Below are 18,642 nucleotides of genomic sequence, written 5' to 3'. Positions count from 1 at the left end.
CAAATACCCCAATTTGAAAATAAGAGTAAACCCAATATGATTTGTCATTTTACCAGCCTCAATATATTTCTCTCTGTAGACCAAAGCCACCAAGTAAAGAGTGAACGCATTTTCATTGCTAAATATAAACACGTTCTTTGTGGATCTGTCTTACCGTGCTGCTTTGAAACGTAAAGGAAATATTACATGTCTTCCAGATGTTAGATAAGATTTCATCGGGAGTAGAGCTGTGTCATCTTTGTTGTCTGATAATCATGTAATAGTGCACGTGTGGTGGCAGAGTTGTGCTCATCTTTTAGGAGTGGTATGGGGGCCAAAAGGAACATTCTGGGAGCATCTACTACTTCCTGACCTTACTCTGGGTGCCTCCATACCTTATGCATGCAATCATTGTTTGCTTATCCCCTTTACTGTAAAATGTAGCCTTTGTACAAAAGAGCTTGTAAACTGTACACATATGAGGTGAAGAACACAACAGTATGAGGTCTTTGCTCCCACCCTGTGAGGTCTGGGTGTGCAGACGCTGAGGCCCACATCTAGAAAGGTGTCAGCGGACACACATTGTAGAGAAGGCTAAGTTCAAAGCCAGATATGTCCAGTTCTAGACCTGTGCACTCTCTACTACCAGCCCTATCCTGCTTCTCTTTTAACATGTGTACTTAGAAAAGACGGTGTTAGTTTTGATATTTTCTAAAATGCACTTTATTTGTGTGATCTGAATGTATGATGTCTATGCTAATATCTTTGTCTTCAGTTTTGTTTTTGGTTTTTTGGGGTTTTTTTTAGCATGCAGGTGTAGTTGTAAGTCCAGACTGAACAGCTTGGTGTTCGTTAATTCCAGAAGGCACAGAGTTTGAATCTCCAATTATCTCTTTTCCTTAGGCATTGACCTGTCTGAGTGCCTGCAGTATCCAGACTTCAGTGTTGTTGTCCTTTATAAAAAAGTCATCATTGCCTTTGGCTTCATGGTTCCCGACGTAAAGTACAATGAAGCTTACATTTCATTTCTGTTTGTCCATCCTGAATGGAGAAGAGCAGGGATTGCAACATTCATGATTTATCATCTGATTCAGGTAAGCTGTCTGTGCTACCAGCTTGCCTCTGGGCTCCCCTGGAAGACATGGAGGAGGCATGGAGGGATGACGCTGGGCTGAGCCTTCCCAGCACGGCCGAACAGAAGGGGTGGTCTCGGAAACCCAGTGAGAAAACACCAGTCACTATCCCTCCTGAGGCTCTTAACACACAGATAGAAATCTTCGCCCCTCTGAAATACGATCACCGTTTGGGCCCAGGCTTCAAAGAAACCAGTTTGTAAACACGTATAGTAAACAAAATGAGAAAAATACCAGAAGTGAGAGCCCGGAGCACTCAGAGGACCGACCCCTATTGGTACCTCCTGCTGCTCTTAGCCCGCCAGCCCGACTCTGAGGAGCGGAAGCGGAACTGTGGTCTTCGGGGGCTTTTCCGTACTGGCGTGTAGAGGACATACGAAACATTCTCCTCTCAGCCGCACAGTGTAACGATGTATGTTGTGAACCAACAGTGAGTCTGGTGACATCCGTCACCACACATATATCGCTACAAACATTTGTTTTCTTGGGATGAGAACTTTTAAGATCTACTCCCTCGGCAGCTTTCAGATACGCAGTACAGTGTTGAGAGCTCTAGTCTCCATGCTGTGGGGGACAGCCCCCAGACTGACTGGTTTTATAACCTACAAGGCTGTTCCTTTGGACGCCCCTGCGGCCAGTTCACTGCCCCCCCCCAGCCCCGCCGCTGGCAACCGCCAGCCTGTTGTCTGTATCTGGGAGTTCAGCTTTCACTATGTGTTTCTCAATTCCACGTATAAATGAGATCATGTAGTACCTGTCTCTGTCTGACTTCTTTCACTGAGCGTAATGCCACCTATGCTGTTGCAAAAGTTTTTAAGTATTTTTAAACATTTTAGCAAAACTGTATCAACCAGGACTACATATTCTATTATCGCTGATTATTCTTCACTCTGTTATCACTGTATGAGCTGTATAAGCTTTTGAGACTTGATTTGAATATTGAATTATAATTCATCCTTTGATATATCTGTACCACTGTTGAAGAAAATATACCATATATTTATAAACTAACATCAGAAAAACATGTAAGGAATTTCCCCCCCAGAATTTTTTTTTTTTTTTTAAGATTTTATTTATTTATTTGACAGAGAGAGACACAGCGAGAGAGGGAACACAAGCAGGGGGAGTGGGAGAGGGAGAAGCAGGCTTCCCGCGGAGCAGGGAGCCCAATGCGGGGCTCGATCCCAGGACCCTGGGATCATGACCTGAGCCGAAGGCAGATGCTTAACGACTAAACCACCCAGGCGCCCCTCCCCCCAGAGTCTTTCTGGTAAACTTATCTCAGAACCATTTGGCTGGGGGCGCCTGGGAGGCTTAGTGTGTTAAGTGTCTGCCTTCAGCTCAGGTCATGATCCCAGAATCCTGGGATGGAGGCCCGCATCGGGCTCCCTGCTAAGTGGGGAGCCTGCTTCTCCCTCTCCCTCTGTGTGCTCGCTCTCTCCCTCTCAAATAAATAAATAAATCTTAAAAAAAAGAAACCATTTGGCATGGAGGATTGTGTGTTACGCGGGCAAGATTCCTTTTAAATAGAGGAAGGAGAAGATAAAATGTCATTTTTCCAATTTTAAAGATTTTGAGAGAGCGGGAGCGAGAGAGGGCACGAGTAGGGGAGAAGGGTAGAGGGAGAGATAGAAGCAGGCTCCCTACTGAGCAGGGAGCCCAATGCGGGGCTCCATCCCAGGACCCTGGGATCATGACCTGAACCGAAGGCAGACGCTTAACCTACTGAGCCACCCAGGCGCCCCATTTTTCCAGTTTTTAATGAAACGTGCTCAGTACTTCCCAGATGTCGCCAGGAACCTGGAATTGTTTTCTAGAAATTGCTTTCTTCCCTCCCCACTGGGCACTTAACACGTGCTCCCTGCCGTTGTGTTGAGACTCTGAGTTCTTTGTACCACACCCCATCCCCCACCACTCACAGCCACGACTCCCCCCTCCCCCCCCCATCCTGCCAGGAGCACTGCTGCCTTTCCCTTCAGTGGCAGGGCCCGCGGGCAGTGCAGGGCTGACACTCCCGTGTGCGCCTCAGAGAAGGCCTGGTGCAGGGTCAGTCCTTACTGAGCCCTCAGCAGGTGGGTGCGGGAGTGTTTATCCTTGTGCCTAGGGCCCAGCCCTCAGCCAGACTGTGAGCCCCAGGCCCCGACAGTACTGCTCAGCCAGGCAGTAGCACTCAAAGGTGCCATGGTTGGACCATGCACAGAACACTAGCGTTGCTCCACGAAATTCATTTCATACACTCATAGTAGTGCTGTTGGGCCCAGAACGTGAGTGAACAGAGAAAAGAGGAGAGCTGTCTACCTGAGAGGCCTCTTAAATCTAGGCCTGGGGGGGGAAACCAGGGGTTACAAAATCTCAAGGATCCTGTCAACCTCAGTATTTCGGTGCCTTCCTCATTAGAAAACAGGGTCTTAGTTTATATGACTTTTGGGTTTTTTCTTGTGTAGCTAATTAAAGAATCTTAAGAACTTGCCTCGTATTAACAGAATGAAGATTATTTCCGCCCCCCCCATCCCCCCCAGGATTAGGGCAGTGCTGAATACAGAAACCACAAGCTAGTTCTGCCAGTTTGGGAGGGATGGCAGGGGACCTGTGGGATTCTGAAGGTCTGTACCGGGTCTTTAGGTTTCATAACTAAACAAAAGTCCTAATACCTTGTATCCAGCCTCATAACAGCATCTTTTCTAGTAGGTGTAGGAAGGGCATTTTTACAAGTTTGAGCATAAGATAACATCTAGTTTTAAAAAGCAGAACTTCTCATCTTGTTCTCGACTTCAAGATTGTCAGTGTGCCAGGTATTGATATGTGTGATATTTGGAAGTGTAATTGAATTATAAATAAAATAATCCAGTTGACAATAAACTATCCCCCTGGGCCCTTTGCTTCAGAGCAAAAACAACCAGCACGCCATCCTTTTCCTCAGTCTCGAACGTTTCCGTGAGCGTGTGGCTTGGCCGCAGAGTGACTGGGGCTCCCAGCTGTTGCTGGGTGTTGGGCGTCCCAGCTGCCGGCCCTGCTGTCCCCGGTTGCCATAACTACCTACCTACACTTCACAAACTTCCCTCACCTACTCATTTCCCTCAGGCTCTTTGATTCTCATCTGGTACTTTTCCACCCTTTTGGCAGACCTGCATGGGCAAGGATGTGACCCTTCACGTCTCAGCAAGCAACCCCGCTATGCTGCTCTACCAGAAGTTTGGATTCAAGACTGAAGAATACGTCTTAGATTTCTATGATAAGTATTACCCCCTGGAGAGTACAGAGTGTAAACACGCATTCTTCCTGAGGCTGCGGCGCTGAGGTGAACGCGGCGCTCCACAGAGACGCGTGAGCTGTTCGACGTGGGTCCTCACGTAGGCCCGCGGGCAGGTGCTCCTGTCCCCGTGGGCCCTAATCTCAGACCTCTCCCTGGAGGCTAGACAGGCGGTGGGCGGTGGCATTGAGGAGCGAGCAGCCCTTCAGCAAAAGCGCTGTCCTGTCCCATCTGCTGAGGCCTCGGCCCCCACCTCGGGACTCCACTAGACCTGCGCCATGCTGCTGCCCTCCCGCCCGGCAGCCTGCAGGAATAAAGGAGTAGCTAAACTGATGTGCGCCGCAGAGACTCCGGCCTAACGTAAAGGCTGAGGCAGTGCGGTAGCCGCGGACGATGGAGGCCGTGCCCACGTGGCGCTAGCCCGTCTCAGAGGGCAGGAGGTCCAGCACACAGGGAGGCCAGCACTCTCCCGGCCCACACCGAGCCGTCGTTGAACCCTTGAACCTGGGAGGACTTCTGGGGCACTGAGCTTCTGCCGTCTCTGCCTGACTTTGGCCACAGTCGGAATAAACAGTGTTTGTGTGCACATGCGTGTCACCTGCTCTGCTGTTAGCATCTCTCCCGCCGGCGGACCCCTCCTCCCCGTGGCCGTGCAGCCGGTTTGGGGTCACAGGGTCTGCGCAGCTGGCTGGGGCTGTGGGCGGCGGAAGCAGAACCAGTGGGGGCAGAGCCTGTGGTGCCTACAGGACGAGGCTGGTGGGTTTGGGGGACGTGTTGGAGATGGACTGTCAGGCGGGGTGTTTTGGATCCAGCAGGAGCTTTTCCAAAAGTATCAGATGTTCTCAAATAAAAATCTTTCCTTGTGACAATCTATGGCCAGAGCTTCAGTCTAACCAAGTTGCTTTCAAACTCTCTTTAATGAAGAGCAGTGGTTCTTAACTTTGGGGGACATGGATCCCTGTGAGAATCCAAAGAAAGCTGAATACTCTCTAGAAAACTCTGCGTGCACATTTAAAATCTTGATTCCGAGATCTGTGGCCCTCAGTCAGGAGCCTCTGTTCTAGGGCCGCACAGAGAGCTAGCCCCGCGTCCCTTTGTTCTCAGGGAACGCGCGGCACGTCTGCCTGAGGGCCACCTGGGTCTGTCCTCGGAGAGCGGCCCGGGCTCCGGTCTGCCGCGTGAGGGCCGGGAGCGGCATTTCCTCCCTCCCTCCTGCCCTTCTTCCTGAGGGTTCTCTACCTGTTAAAGATTTGGGGATTATGACCCCAACAAGTAAAATGGAGAAAGTGACATTTTCCAAACTTGGAAACCAGCTTGTGATTGTTGTACATGAACATTTGCTGCAAAACGTGGCAGAAGCAGCTATCTCCGTAACTTCAAAGAGCTGAGGGATTCTGTGATTGCCTTAACTGACTCTTTGTTTTACATTTTTATTTATTGAAGGATTTTATTTTTAAGTGATCTCTACGCCCCATGTGGGGCTCGAACTTCAACCCTGAGATTAAGAGTCCCATGCTCCACTGACGGAGCCAGCCGGGCACCCCACGTTTTTAAATTATGCTGCAACAACCCCCTGCTCAGATTCAGTGATTATCAAGATTTGTGCCACATTTGCTTCATCTGCCCTTTGCTAAATATTTTAAGGTAGTCCCAGATATCATATAATTTCATACCTACTTTGGTAGATATTTCTAAAAAATAGGGGTATTTTCTTACATAACCTTAATGCCTATAACCACTCACAAGGTGAACACATTTTCGGAAATAGCTAGTAGTCAATATGTAGTCACACTTAGGGATTGCCTCAAAAGTGCCTTTACAGTAATTTTTTTGGGTCAGCGTCCAAGTGGGGGTCCCATAGGTGACTGATGGCCCTGTCTCCACAGTCTGTCCGTGCAGTCCTGCTTCAGCGTCCGGGCTGGGCTACCTCCAGAGGTGGGCCTGGTGACCCCGGTATAGGAAGCAGCTGCTAGTTTTGATCTGCCGCTGGCCTTCCCCCAGGCTGACACTGCAGAAACCTCGAAGCACCCTCCAAAAGTGATACTTACTGATGCATAGGGTGGGGGCTGAGGCGTGGAAGAGCATTCTCAAATTACCGTGTTTTGGTGGACTTTCAGTTATAATTTATTTCGAAATTTCAAAATTCCCAAGTAAGGAGGAGGGCTTGTTTTTTGTTTTACAAAAGCGGGTGTGAGTTTTAAAAAGCTGAGGAACCCCATCTTCAGCTGTGTGTCCCTGAGGAGTCCAGATGGTCCTTGACCTGTAGTCAGGCCCCCCTGCCCCTGGGGAGGTGGCCTGTGGTAGCCGAGTGGGCCTTCAGGGCCCCCATGCAGATAGTGAGACCAGAATTAACCAGGTCCTTATTTACCCAGAGTCTTCCTAGGGAGGCTGAGCTCTTTGCAGCAGGATGTTTGAGAACCAAAACCATAATTTTGAATTTTCTAAAATTTAGTTAACATACTTTATGCAAAATGCTCATCACCTAAAAGCCACACTTCCTAGGGGCCTTCCGTGGAACTGTCTCCTGCGAGTGGGCTCGGTGTCCCCACTAAACCCTAGGGGAAAGCATCCCGGGCCCACTCCACCAGGGCTGGGTTGCATGGCACACTTTTTGGTTAAGGATGTGCGTTTGCTCTTTACTAGCAGGAGATTGGGATAAAAAAGTGTATCTCCGTACTGGGGATGGCCAGTGGTTGTAAGACTCTTCATTGGTACACACTTACCTCATACTTGTGCGTTCACTAGCATGTGCTGGACTCTGGGAAACATGCTAAGTTAACTCAGTATCTTACCTCAGCTTGTAAGAGGGTTGATGATACCTGCCTGGCAGGTTTGCCGCAGTAGGCACAACAAGGCCCAGAAAATCACTAACAAAGGACGCTGAACTCAAAGCCAGGCAGTCTGGTGTTAGCCTGCGGCCTTCCCGGCTCGGGCCCCGCCCCAGGCTGTCAGACGGGTCAGCATGTGGTTGGCTCACCACTCTCCGCAGTGCCTAGAACCACCCGGCGCAGGGCTGGGACCCGCGAAGGCTGGGGTGAGTGAGGAGAAAATGAAATGTCTTACTGTGTGCGTCTGGGCTCGGTGCGGGGACAGATCTCAGTAGTGGCCCTCTCTCTCTCTTTTTTTTTTCCCACTTCCCAAATCTCACATGCACAGACTCTTTCTGTTTATCACAAATTAAAATTTTCTCACTTCTTGGAGTCTGCATGAGCACAGGCCCCTTCTCTCTGCCTGGATGGATAAAGGCGGCTCCTACCTCTTAGGTACCTCTTAGAACCTTACAATACTCTACACAGGTTCCACTGGGCTGGGGGAATCCTACCAGAGTAACCAGAGACCGTAACCAGATTTGGATTCAATGAGCTAAAGGAGATGACTGAAGGTTGCTCAGGTTAAGAGCTGGAAGGGGCCCATGGTTGTACTGTCATGGCTGGTGTGCTTCGGGCAAGCCCACGGATGTAGAGGGCAGCTCAGCCTCCCCTTCTAGCTTCGTTAGATGGTTTCTTACTGTGGGTGACGTTATAGCATGCGTCAGTGTCATGAAGGCCACCGGTTCAAGCATGGTTCCAGTGGAATGCCCTCAGCCCTCAGGGCAGCTGGAGCCCCTAGGTGTTTGTCTCCGGTGTCCTGCCGCCAGAGGTGTGCTGATAAATGTTTGACCACTGGTGGGGCGAGGGTCAGGGAGACATGAGCAGTAAGTCAAGGACCGATCTGCCGCATTTGCTGATTTCCATGGCGTAAACACTCTCACCATGGCGGATCCAAAGCTACCAATGTGATGTCACTGAACCCAGAGCTGCAAAGTCATGCACGTAACACCATCACACAGCATTGCTGTCACATAGAATGAATGGAAACCACCTCGAGAGCAGAGCTAACCGTCACATGGTAAAATCAGCCTGTGGTGAGTTTTGAGAATTTATTACCTTGATTTTGAACGTGATTCATGTAATTTTAAGTTTATGTAATTCAACATTTAATAATGGCTCACAAGATCACTGGAAATCTAACCATCAGCTCCTGCATGCAGCTTGCCCTGGGCTCTCAGCAGGGCTGGCTGCTCGCCCTACAGTCCTCCGAGCTGCAGACACATGGCCCTGTGAGCCCAGGTGAGGCCCCAGCTGCTGGGGAGGCTGGGCCGGGGAGGTCAGGGAGGCTCCTGGAGGCCCAAGGAGCCCTCTGTTCCAGCCTTACGTGTTGATCCATCTCTCTGTCCACGGCCACTGTGGCCTCTGAGCTGCCGCAGGGAGACCTCTCTGGTGCTTCTCCAGCATTTAAAAAGACTTCGCTAGAATTGTTCTGGATTCAAATTCCGTTCACATTTTCACAATTATCAACATTACGTGTGTCCAGGAGAAATACATCATGGGCTGCTAGACTATCATTTCAACTGTTAGAAATTTTTGAATTAAAAAAAGAGAAGTTTCAATGTCACCTACTTTCATCAACTACTTTTCTCGTGGGTGACAGTCAAGAACTACAAGAGAATTAGTGAACACCCGTGGTCAAGAATTGGGTATAATGATTTCAAACCTAATATCATATTTTTAAAAAATTACCTTCATGGAAGCCAGACCAACTTTCTCCTGGAAATATTTGAAGAGATTTTTTGGGGGGAAATGGTATACACTTTCAATCTTCAGTGCCATATTCCTTTATCTTTCTCCTACTGATGTAAAGGTCATTTTCTTCTAAGCCCTGGCCATATGTGCCCCCTGCCCCCCCTGCACCCAGCGGGCCGTGCAGATGTGCTTTGGCTCGGGCGCCAGGGCGGACGGGGAGCCGTGCCAGGCCGCCTCTCCCTTCCCGTCACGACGGGACAACAGTCTCAGACCCCGTCGTGTCCGCCGGCCGCGCGGGCCAGTGGTCGGCCAGTCACCGGGGCGCGGCAACGGCCGCAGAGGGAACGGTGTGTGTTCCGTGCGGTTTGCGGTCTTTAGGAGCTGTCTTGTTTTTAACCAATCGCTCTTTAAAAACAGAAGCAACTTGATCAAAGTTACATCACGGAATTTTGAAACTATTAAAATGTGAGGGAAAAAAGTGAACGTAAGGAACAATGGAGAGGCCACTTGCTGATGCCTCCCCACATTGTAATTTCACTTGGGAAACGCGAACAGACTGCGTAAAATGTTCGCTTGCGTCAGTCCCGCCGGACGCTTCGGCGCAGGCGTGCGCGCGGCGGTCTCTACTAACCAGGCGCGGGGCCCCCGGGAGCAGAGGCTGCAGGGCGCCCTGGTTGTCCTCCCCAGCGCCTGGCCCAGGGCTGGACTCAGGGAGTCAGTTGCCAAGTCCCCCCAAACCATGACGGCTTCCCTCCAGGAAATGAGTCCTCTGGACTCTTCATCACCTTACTCCCTTCCCCAGAGAACGACACCGGTACTTCCTAGCCTGGTCCTGCAAGGACCCCAACGGAGTGGGGGTCCTTTTTTTTTTTTTTTTAAAGATTTTATTTATTTATTTGAGAGAGAGAATGAGATAGAGCATGAGAGGGGGGGGGGTCAGGGGGGGGAGGCCCCCCCCCCCCCCCCCCCCCCGCTGAGCAGGGAGCCGGATGTGGGACTCGATCCTGGGACTCCAGGATCATGACCTGAGCCGAAGGCAGTCGCTTAACCGACTGAGCCACCCAGGCGCCCCGTGAGTGGGGGTCCTTTAAGGTTTAGGATTTTAGAATTACAGGTGTTTTATATTTACTCTTGAAGTAGATCTGTTTTAATGTTAAAATAACGGTTTTGGGGTTTTGTTTTGTTTTTCACCCAGAGCCTTAGGTCGAGTTGGCAGTCTGGGCAGATGGGAAGTTTGAGGGGGTGTGCCTGTGCACCACACATCTGCACTCTTGTTCTCTTCCTCCGCAGAGAAGACTCCGGGGCTTCAAGACAGATCTATCCTCACCTCGAACGACACCTTAGAATTCATGACATTTTTTTTTAAAGATTTTATTTATTTGACAGAGAGAGACACAGCGAGAGAGGGAACACAAGCAGGGGGAGCAGGAGAGGGAGAAGCAGGCCTCCCACAGAGCAGGGAGCCCGATGCGGGGCTCGATCCCAGGACCCTGGGATCATGACCTGAGCCGAAGGCAGACGCTTAACAACTGAGCCACCCAGGCGCCCCTGGAATTCATGTCATTTTGAGAGAGTTTCGAAGTGAAGATGAGCGGCAGTTGAAAAGCAAACATGCTGCTAGTAGGTTTACATGTGGCCAAAATGTCTAGGACTCTAGTTAAACTGAATATGGATAAAGGCTAAATTAAATGAAAAAGTCTGTCCAACGAAAGGCATCAGGCTCCAGGTAGGATGAAAAGCAAGATCTGTGGGCGACTAGGGCGTCTGGGGCCTGGGCCTTAGGCGGTGGGCTCGTGTCTGAGTAGTTTGTCACTACAGCAACAGCATGGCCTTGCCCCTGCCCCTCTGTGTCCGCAGAGGCGTGAGAAACGGAGGAGGGGGCCTCGCTCGGGCCAAAGGCTCCTTGGACACTGAATGGCGTCCTGTGGTTCGGAGCCACGCCATTCACTTCCACACTCACTCCGTGGCTGGTGCCTCCTTAGGCTTCCGTGCATGCTGACACTCCTTTGCCGGTCTCCCAGGCCGGAGAGAAAGCCTGGCAGTGGTGGTTTGCAAAGGCAGGTGCATGTGATGTGAGCGCGTGCGTCTGAGTGTTTTTCTGGGGAGGGGCCTGAAGCTTCAAGTGTTCACAGAGGTGTGTGAGCCACAAAGAAGTAACAAGCCCCGTTCGGACTGGAGGAAGGAACTTTCTAGAGCCGGCTGTGTGGTTGGGACAGAAGTTCAAAAGAAACGACTCACCAAACATTTCCTTTCCAGTGTTTTATCTTTACTTTTGACATAATTGCAGGCTTGACATAAAGTTGCAAAACAGTACAAATGTTAATATTTTACACACTTACTCCCCCTCCACATGCACACACACGTGTGTACATACACTTTTTTTTCTGAACTATTAAAAAGTAAGTTGCAGGGGTGTCTGGCTGGCTCAGTCAATAGAACATGTGACTCTGAGCCCCACACTGGGTGTAGAGATTCCTTAAAAATAAAATCTCTAGGGGTGCTTGAGTGGCTCAGTCGGTTAAACGTCTGCCTTTGACTCAGGTCATGATGCCGAGGTCCTGGGATCAAGTTCCGAATTGGGCTCCCTGCCCAGCTGGGAGCCTGCTTCTCCCTCTCCTGCTCCCCCTCCTTCTGCTCTGTCTGTCTCTCTCTCTGTGTCAAATAAATAAATAAATAGATCTTAAAAAATAAAATAAAATCTCTAAAAAAAAAAAGTTGCATATATCAGGCCCCTTTTAATAGTACAGTATGCGTTTCTAAAAGCAAGAAATGTTCTACACACCCGCAGCACAATGACCCGAATTGGGGAAGTTAATATGGACACCATTCTGTTCCCTGATCTACAGGCTCTAGATGGAGGACTAGTCACTTCTGCAGAGCACTGGCTAGTTGATTTGCAGGGTGTCCCTGAGTCCGGGGGCAGTTGCTCTTCCCTCCTGTTCAGAGTCCTATGTGGCTTTGGCAGGAACGCCCTGGATGCGAGGCTGAGGTCTTCTTAGTGCACAGCTGAGGAAACCCTTGCTGTCCATTAGTCCCATTTCTGGCAAAGTGAACTCTGATCCTTTGGCTCAGGTCATGATCCCAGCATCCTGGGATGGAGTCCTGCATTGGGCTCCCTGCTCAGCGGGGAGTCTGCTTCTCCTTCTCCCTCTGCCCCTTCCCCCTGCTCATGCACACGTGTTCTCTCCCTCTCCTCTCTCTCTCAAATAAATAAATAAAATCTTTTAAAAAAATAAATAAAAAATAAAATTTGTGAAAGATCAGGACACTTTACCAAAGAAGATATATGAAGAACAAATACACATATGAAAAGATGCTCCACATTATGACATCAAGGAAATGCAAATTAAAACAACAATGAAATATCAATACACATCCATTAAAAATTAGACTCAAATCCAGAACACTCACAACACCCAATGCTGGTGAGGATGTGGAGCAACAGGAACTTTCTCTCACTGCTGGTGGGAATGCAGAATGGTACAGCCACTTTGGAAGACAGTTTGGCAGTTTCTTACAAAACTAGACAGTTTTTTTTTTTTTAAGATTTTGTTTATTTACTTGACAGTGAGAGAGAGCGCACAAACAGGGGGAGTGGCAGGCAGAGGAAGAAGGAGAAGCAGACTCCCCGCTGAGCAAGAAGCCTGATGTGAGACTCGATCCTAGGACCCTGGGATCATGACCTCAGCCAAAGGTAGACACTTAACTGACTGAGCCACCCAGGCATCCCAAAACTAGACATAGTCTTAACCATATAATCCAGCAGTCATACTCCTTCATATTTACCCAAGTGAGGTGACAATTTCTATCCACACCAACATTTATTCATAATTGCCAAAACTTGGAAGTAACCAAGATGTCCTTCAGTAGGTAAATGGAGAAAATACTGTGGTACATCCAGACAATGGAATATTTTTCAGCACTAAAAAGACATGAACCATCAAGCATGAAAAGTCATGGAGGAAACATAAACACATATTAATAAGTGAAATAAGCCAATCTGAAAAGGCTGGATAGTGTATGAGTCCAACTATATGACATTCTGGAAAAGATAAAACTGTGGAAACAGTAAATGGATCAGTGGTTTCTGGGGGCTGGTGGGGGAAGGGAGGGATTAATAAGAAGAGCACAGAGGATTTTTAGGATAGAGAAAATTCTCTGTACGGTAATATAATGATGGATATAAGTTCATTATATATTTGTCCAAACCCATGGAATGCACATCAAAAGTGAACCCTAATGTAAACTATAGACTTTGGATGATAATGATGTGTCAGTGTAGGTCATCCTGTAACAGACATACCACTGTGATATGTGATGTTGATAATGAGGGAGAGGCTGTGTGTATATGGGGGCAGGGTTATATGGAAACCTCTGTACTTTCTAGTTAATTCAAATTCAAAATCCATTTTATGGATTCAAAATCCATTAAAAATTCAAATCCATTTTAAAAAAACAATCCAATTTAAAACTGGGCAAACTGGGCAAATGGGGGCGCCTGGGTGACTCAGTTGGTAAAGCATCTGCCTTCAGCTCAGGTCATGATCCTGGGGTCCTGGGATCAGCATTGGTCTCCCCACTCTGCAGGGAGTCTGCTTATCCCTCTCCCTCTGCCCCTCCCCCACTCTGGGAGAAAAAAATTCTTTTTTTTTTTAAGATTTTATTTATTTATTTGACAGAGAGAGACACAGTGATAGAGGGAACACAAGCAGGGGGAGTGGGAGAGGGAAAAGCATGTTTCCTGTGGAGCAGGGAGCCCGATGCTGGGTTCGATCCCAGAACCCTGGGATCATGACCTGAGCCAAAGGCAGATGCTTAACGACTGAGCCACCCAGGTGCCCCTCAAATAAACACATTCTTAAAAAAAAAAGGGCAAATGATTTGAAGAGACAGTTCTCTGAAGAAGATGTACAAATGGCCAATAAGCACATGAAAAGATGCTCAGCGTCATTAGTCATTAGGGAAATTCAAATGATGCTCACCAGCGTGGCTTTAATCAAAGAGACATAATCCATGTTGGCAAGGCTGTGCAGAAATTGGAGCCCTCATACATTGCTGGTGAGAATGTAAAATGGTGCAGTTACATTGGAAAACAGTTTGGCAGTTTTTCAAAATGTTAAACATGGAATTGCCATATGACTCAGCAATCTTCTCTAGAGAAATGAAAGCATATGCTCACACAAAGACTTGTACATGAATGTTAATTGCAGCATTACTCGGAATAGCCCCCAAATGGAAACAACTCCAGTGTCCATCATCTGATAAATGGATAAACAAATATGGTGTACAAATATGGTGTATGCATACAATGGAATACCACCCAACAATAAAAAGGAGCAAAGCACTGATAAATATTCCAACATGGATGAAACAGCCTGCATGAAAGCATTTCAAAACAATATGTTCACTGAAAGAAGCCACACGCAAAAGAATACTTATTGCATGATCCATATTTCTGGATGAAATATCCAGAAAAGGCAAATCTATAGAGACAGAAAGATTAGGGGTTACTCAGTACGGAGATAGGAATGAGAAGTAGCTGTAAATGAATACAACGTTTCTTTTTGAAAATGGTCTAGGGGCGCCTGGGTGGCTCAGTTGGTTGGGCCACTGCCTTCGATTCAGGTCATGGTCCTGGAGTCCCAGGATCGAGTCCCGCATTGGGTTCCCCGCTCGGCGGGGAGCCTGCTTCACCCTCTGACCTTCCCCCCTCTCATGCTCTCTCTCTCTTTATCTCATTCTCTCTCTAAAATAAATAAATAAAATCTTTAAAAAAAAAAGGTACTATATTTCTAAAAAAAAAAAAGGAAAAGAAAATGGTCTAGAATGGGATTCTGGTGGTGGTCACACAACTTTGTAAATAGGCTACAAAGTCATTGACTCCTACACTTATAATGGGTCAATGTTACCGTATGTAAATTATAGCACAATAAAGCTGTTATTTATTTATTTATTTATTTTTGAGGAGAAGAGAAAGAAGAGGAGGAGCAGAAGGAAGAAGAAACCCCAGGTCCCTTTGCTTGCAGTCTGCTCCCCTTGCTGTGTTTTCCACTCAAGAGCAGCACTGCACTCAGTGCATTGCCCAAATTAAACCTTGAGACTCGGTGTACCCCATCCCACTTCCTCCTGGCCAATCAGGATGAAGTTCTGCCATTCAGCTTTCTAAATGTCTCTCCACTCTGACCCACCTTACTCTCCTCTCCCCACTTTCCATCACCTTCTCTTGCCCGACTTGCTGTGTGAGCCTTCTCCGTGTCCCACTACTCCCGTCCACCTTCCATCCTGCAGCCAGGTGGTTGGACTTCTTTTTAAAAAATTGGATGTTTTGTGTATCAATTATTATAAACACAATAGAGAACATTTTTTTAAAAAAGGAAAAAACAATTTTGCGCTCTACAATTGCCTTCATGTTGGGGAGTCCACTTATTTTTTAAGCACAGTGTAATCATGATACACGTGAAGTTTTGCGCCCTGAGAGTATCACTTAATGTTTATATCCTCATCATTTTTTCCAATTGCTAAATGGTTTTCATGACCAATTTTTAGTGGCTCCATTTTCCTAGGTATTCTTCTGTTGATCCTCATTAAGATGTCTGCTTTTGTCAATAACATTGCCGGGACTTATTTGTGCTTAAGGATTTTTGCCATGGATTGGATTTGTTTAACTTCCAGATAGATTCCTAGAAGTGGAATCCTTAAGTCAAAGGATGTGAACATTTTTTGTTTGTTTTAGGATGTGAACATTTTATTGCCACTTTCTCCTCATCAATATGGTTCTTAATGGACTAAGGTGTCAGTCTTGCCCCCAAACTACCAGGATTGGGTATTATCACTCAAAGCACTTTTGGCTAATTTTCAAATAAGCAATAATTTGTCACTTAAATTATTAATGTGCTTGAACATTTTCTCTTGTTTGTTTCCTAGTAGCACTTCTTTTATAAAGGGCACGTGGATGGCTCAGTCAGTTAAGTGTCTGCCTTCAGCTCAGGTCATGATCGCAGGGTCCTGGGATGGAGCCTCACATTGGGCTCCCTGCTCAGTGGGGAGCCTGCTTCTCCATCTGCTGCTTCCCCTGCTTGTGCTCTCTCTCTCTCAGATAAATAAAATCTTTTAAAAAAATAAACAAATAAACTCTTCGTGGCCTTTGTTAATCTCAAGGCAATAGGGGAATTTGGTGCTTCTCCTTATTTATTTATATCCGTTCTTTCTGCAGTCAAAATAGTGATTTTTCTGAGTCTAACCCTACTGGTCCCATCTCGGGAGTTTGTGGGGAGGGTCCCTTGAAAGTTTCTTTCATATTAAAGAGGGAAGTGCTGAGAGGAGGGAGGGCAAGAGTAGGAAGGGACCAAAGCAAAACCAAAACAACCCATAGGCAGGTCTTGCAGCATTTTTTCCAGACCCTCAGCTGGTCTTCAACCAACTGCACTACTTAGTTCTGAGTCCTGGGAACAAAGACTGTCAGGAAAAACTGGGCTGCTTAGTCTGATTCCCGTCTCTCTGCTCTGGTTAGGCTTTGAAATCCTGGCCACACCTTCTCTGGGCTCCTCCAGTCAGCCACGGTGGACTGCTCTTTCTGCCCACCCAGACAGGGCCCTGTTTTGAACCTTGCGGAAATTTCTGTCTCCTATCCTAATTCTCAGGTCATTTGAATCACAGAGGTATGTGGTGTGGCTGTGAAAAACTTGGCAGCTGGCCGGCTCAGTGGTACAGCATGAGACTCTTGATCTCAGGGTCCTGAGTTCAAGCCCCACACTGGGTGTGGAGCTTACTTTTAAAAAATTTTTAAATAATAAATTTTTTTTAAAAAAGAGCTTGGTGGGCACCTGGGTGGCTCAGTCGTTAAGCGTCTGCCTTCGGCTCAGGTCATGATCCCAGGGTCCTGGGATCGAGCCCTGCATCGAGCTCCCTGCTCTGCCGGGAGCCTGCTTCTCCCTCTCCCACTCCCCCTGCTTGTGTTCCCTCTCTCGCTGTGTCTCTCTCTCTGTGAAATAAGTAAATAAAATCTTAAAAAAAAAACCCAACATGTCATTTGTTGTGGGAAACACCTGTGATACCATGTGGACTATCTGGCATGCTGCCTGGTAGCTGGTGGGCACGCAATAATGGTGTTTGCCCTCAGGGGAGTGGAGGAAGCCCCAGTTAAAATGGGGCCGGTACTGTGCATACCCCAGCCTTGCCCACACAAACCCCAGGGCCTGGGTCCCCTCCTCAGAGCACTTGATGTAGCAGGTCTGGGGCATGGCCAAGGCGCAGGGATTGTTAAAAGCTTCCCAACTTTGGTGATTCTAATGGATGCCCAAGATGGAGAACCCCAGGCTGGAGGGACTAACCAAGGATGGAAATCTGTGCACCCCCTCTCACACCCTCTGTACCCCCTGATACAACACCCTTGTGCTTGGCTCAGCCCTTGAAGGGCTCCCAGGTACGAGCTTCCTCATCTCTCTTTCTGAAATGCATACCTTCTCCAAGTCTGAAGGCTGGTCCATCTGAGCATTTGGTAACCAACCTCCTCTGACAGAAGCCAGAGAAGGACCCGCTTTCTCTTTTTTAAGTAGAAGCTGACGCTGTTCAATTTCATCTTGTGCTCACAACCACCTTTTCTTTAGCCTCATAGTGGTGTTTGTTCTCACCCGCTCTGCCCATCTATAGACAGGAAACCAGACTCATTGGCTTTTGTGCTCCAAAGATCTAAACCCTTGGAGCACCTTGGAGGATCCCAGGTGTAAACTAATGTTTGGGGAAAGCAAAGCTTTATCCCCAAGGTCATCAGAGATTCCCTGGGGCTGAAGATGAGGTCAGGAGGTGAGGCAGGGGGAAAGCTGTGCAGGTGGATCAGGCAGGATGCTTTAGGCTGCAAGTAAGATAAGCCCCAACTCAAAGTGGCTCAAACCACCACCACCACCAATTATTGTCATTCTAGCGGAAGTCCAGAGGCAATATGTCCCATGGTCACATAACTTTTTAGCTTATTAACTAGGTGACATTGTGCAAGTAACTTAAACTCAGTTTCCTCATCTGTGAAAAAGGACTGTTGCATGTATAATGACTTAATATAAGTAAAGGTCTCACAACATTCCCTAAATTGTTTTATAACCATTACCTATTGCATTGGTCAGTCATTGCTGTATAACAAATGAAAAATCTCAGTGGTCTACAGCAATAAATCTTTCTTTCTTTCTTTCTAAAGATTTTATTTATCATTTGACAGAGAAAGAGAGCACAAGCAGGGGGAGTGGCAGGCAGAGGGAGAGGGAGAAGCAGGCCGCCCACTGAGCAGAGAGACCGATGTGGGACTCAATCCCAGGACCCTGAGATCATGACCTGAGCCAAAGGCAGATGCTTAACTGACTGAGCCACACAGGTGCCCCGTAACTGTTTATTTCTTATGCATCTATGGGTTGTTAGGGGTTGGCTGGGCCACTGTAGATCTGTGTGTGCAGCTGGGTTAGGCTCGGGTCTGCCCCACACATGTTCCTTCTGGTTCCCGAGGCAACACTGCATCAGGTGCCAGGGGCAAGCTCTTCTCATGACAAAGGCAGAGGCAGAAGACACTGGAAAAACACAAGGCCTTGGTCGGGAACCACTCTGACCCCTTTCCTTTGGCCAAAGCAAGTTACATGTCCCAGCCCAATATTGGCAGGGAAGGAAACTAACCTCTACCCATTCCAGTGGGTGGGTGTATAAAGTCACATAACAGAGGCACCTGGGTGGCTCATTC

The 18,642-nt window shown here is 47.8% G+C and overlaps 1 protein-coding gene across 1 annotated transcript in view; it reads left to right on the top strand.

The window, feature by feature from the left end:
* Window positions 1–5,219, top strand: part of KAT14 (lysine acetyltransferase 14) — a 32,191-nt gene extending 26,972 nt beyond the window's left edge. Inside the window, exons 9-10 of the mRNA XM_021700650.2 lie at window positions 883–1,073; window positions 4,236–5,219. Of these exons, the coding sequence (XP_021556325.1) occupies window positions 883–1,073; window positions 4,236–4,409 (365 nt within the window). The 3' untranslated portion in view covers window positions 4,410–5,219. The remainder of the gene's footprint in view (window positions 1–882; window positions 1,074–4,235) is intronic.
* Window positions 5,220–18,642: the final 13,423 nt, after the last annotated feature.

Source organism: Neomonachus schauinslandi, chromosome 10, assembly GCF_002201575.2.
Source record: "Neomonachus schauinslandi chromosome 10, ASM220157v2, whole genome shotgun sequence".
Taxonomy (NCBI): domain Eukaryota; kingdom Metazoa; phylum Chordata; class Mammalia; order Carnivora; family Phocidae; genus Neomonachus; species Neomonachus schauinslandi.
This window is presented reverse-complemented; position numbering and strand designations above follow the sequence as displayed.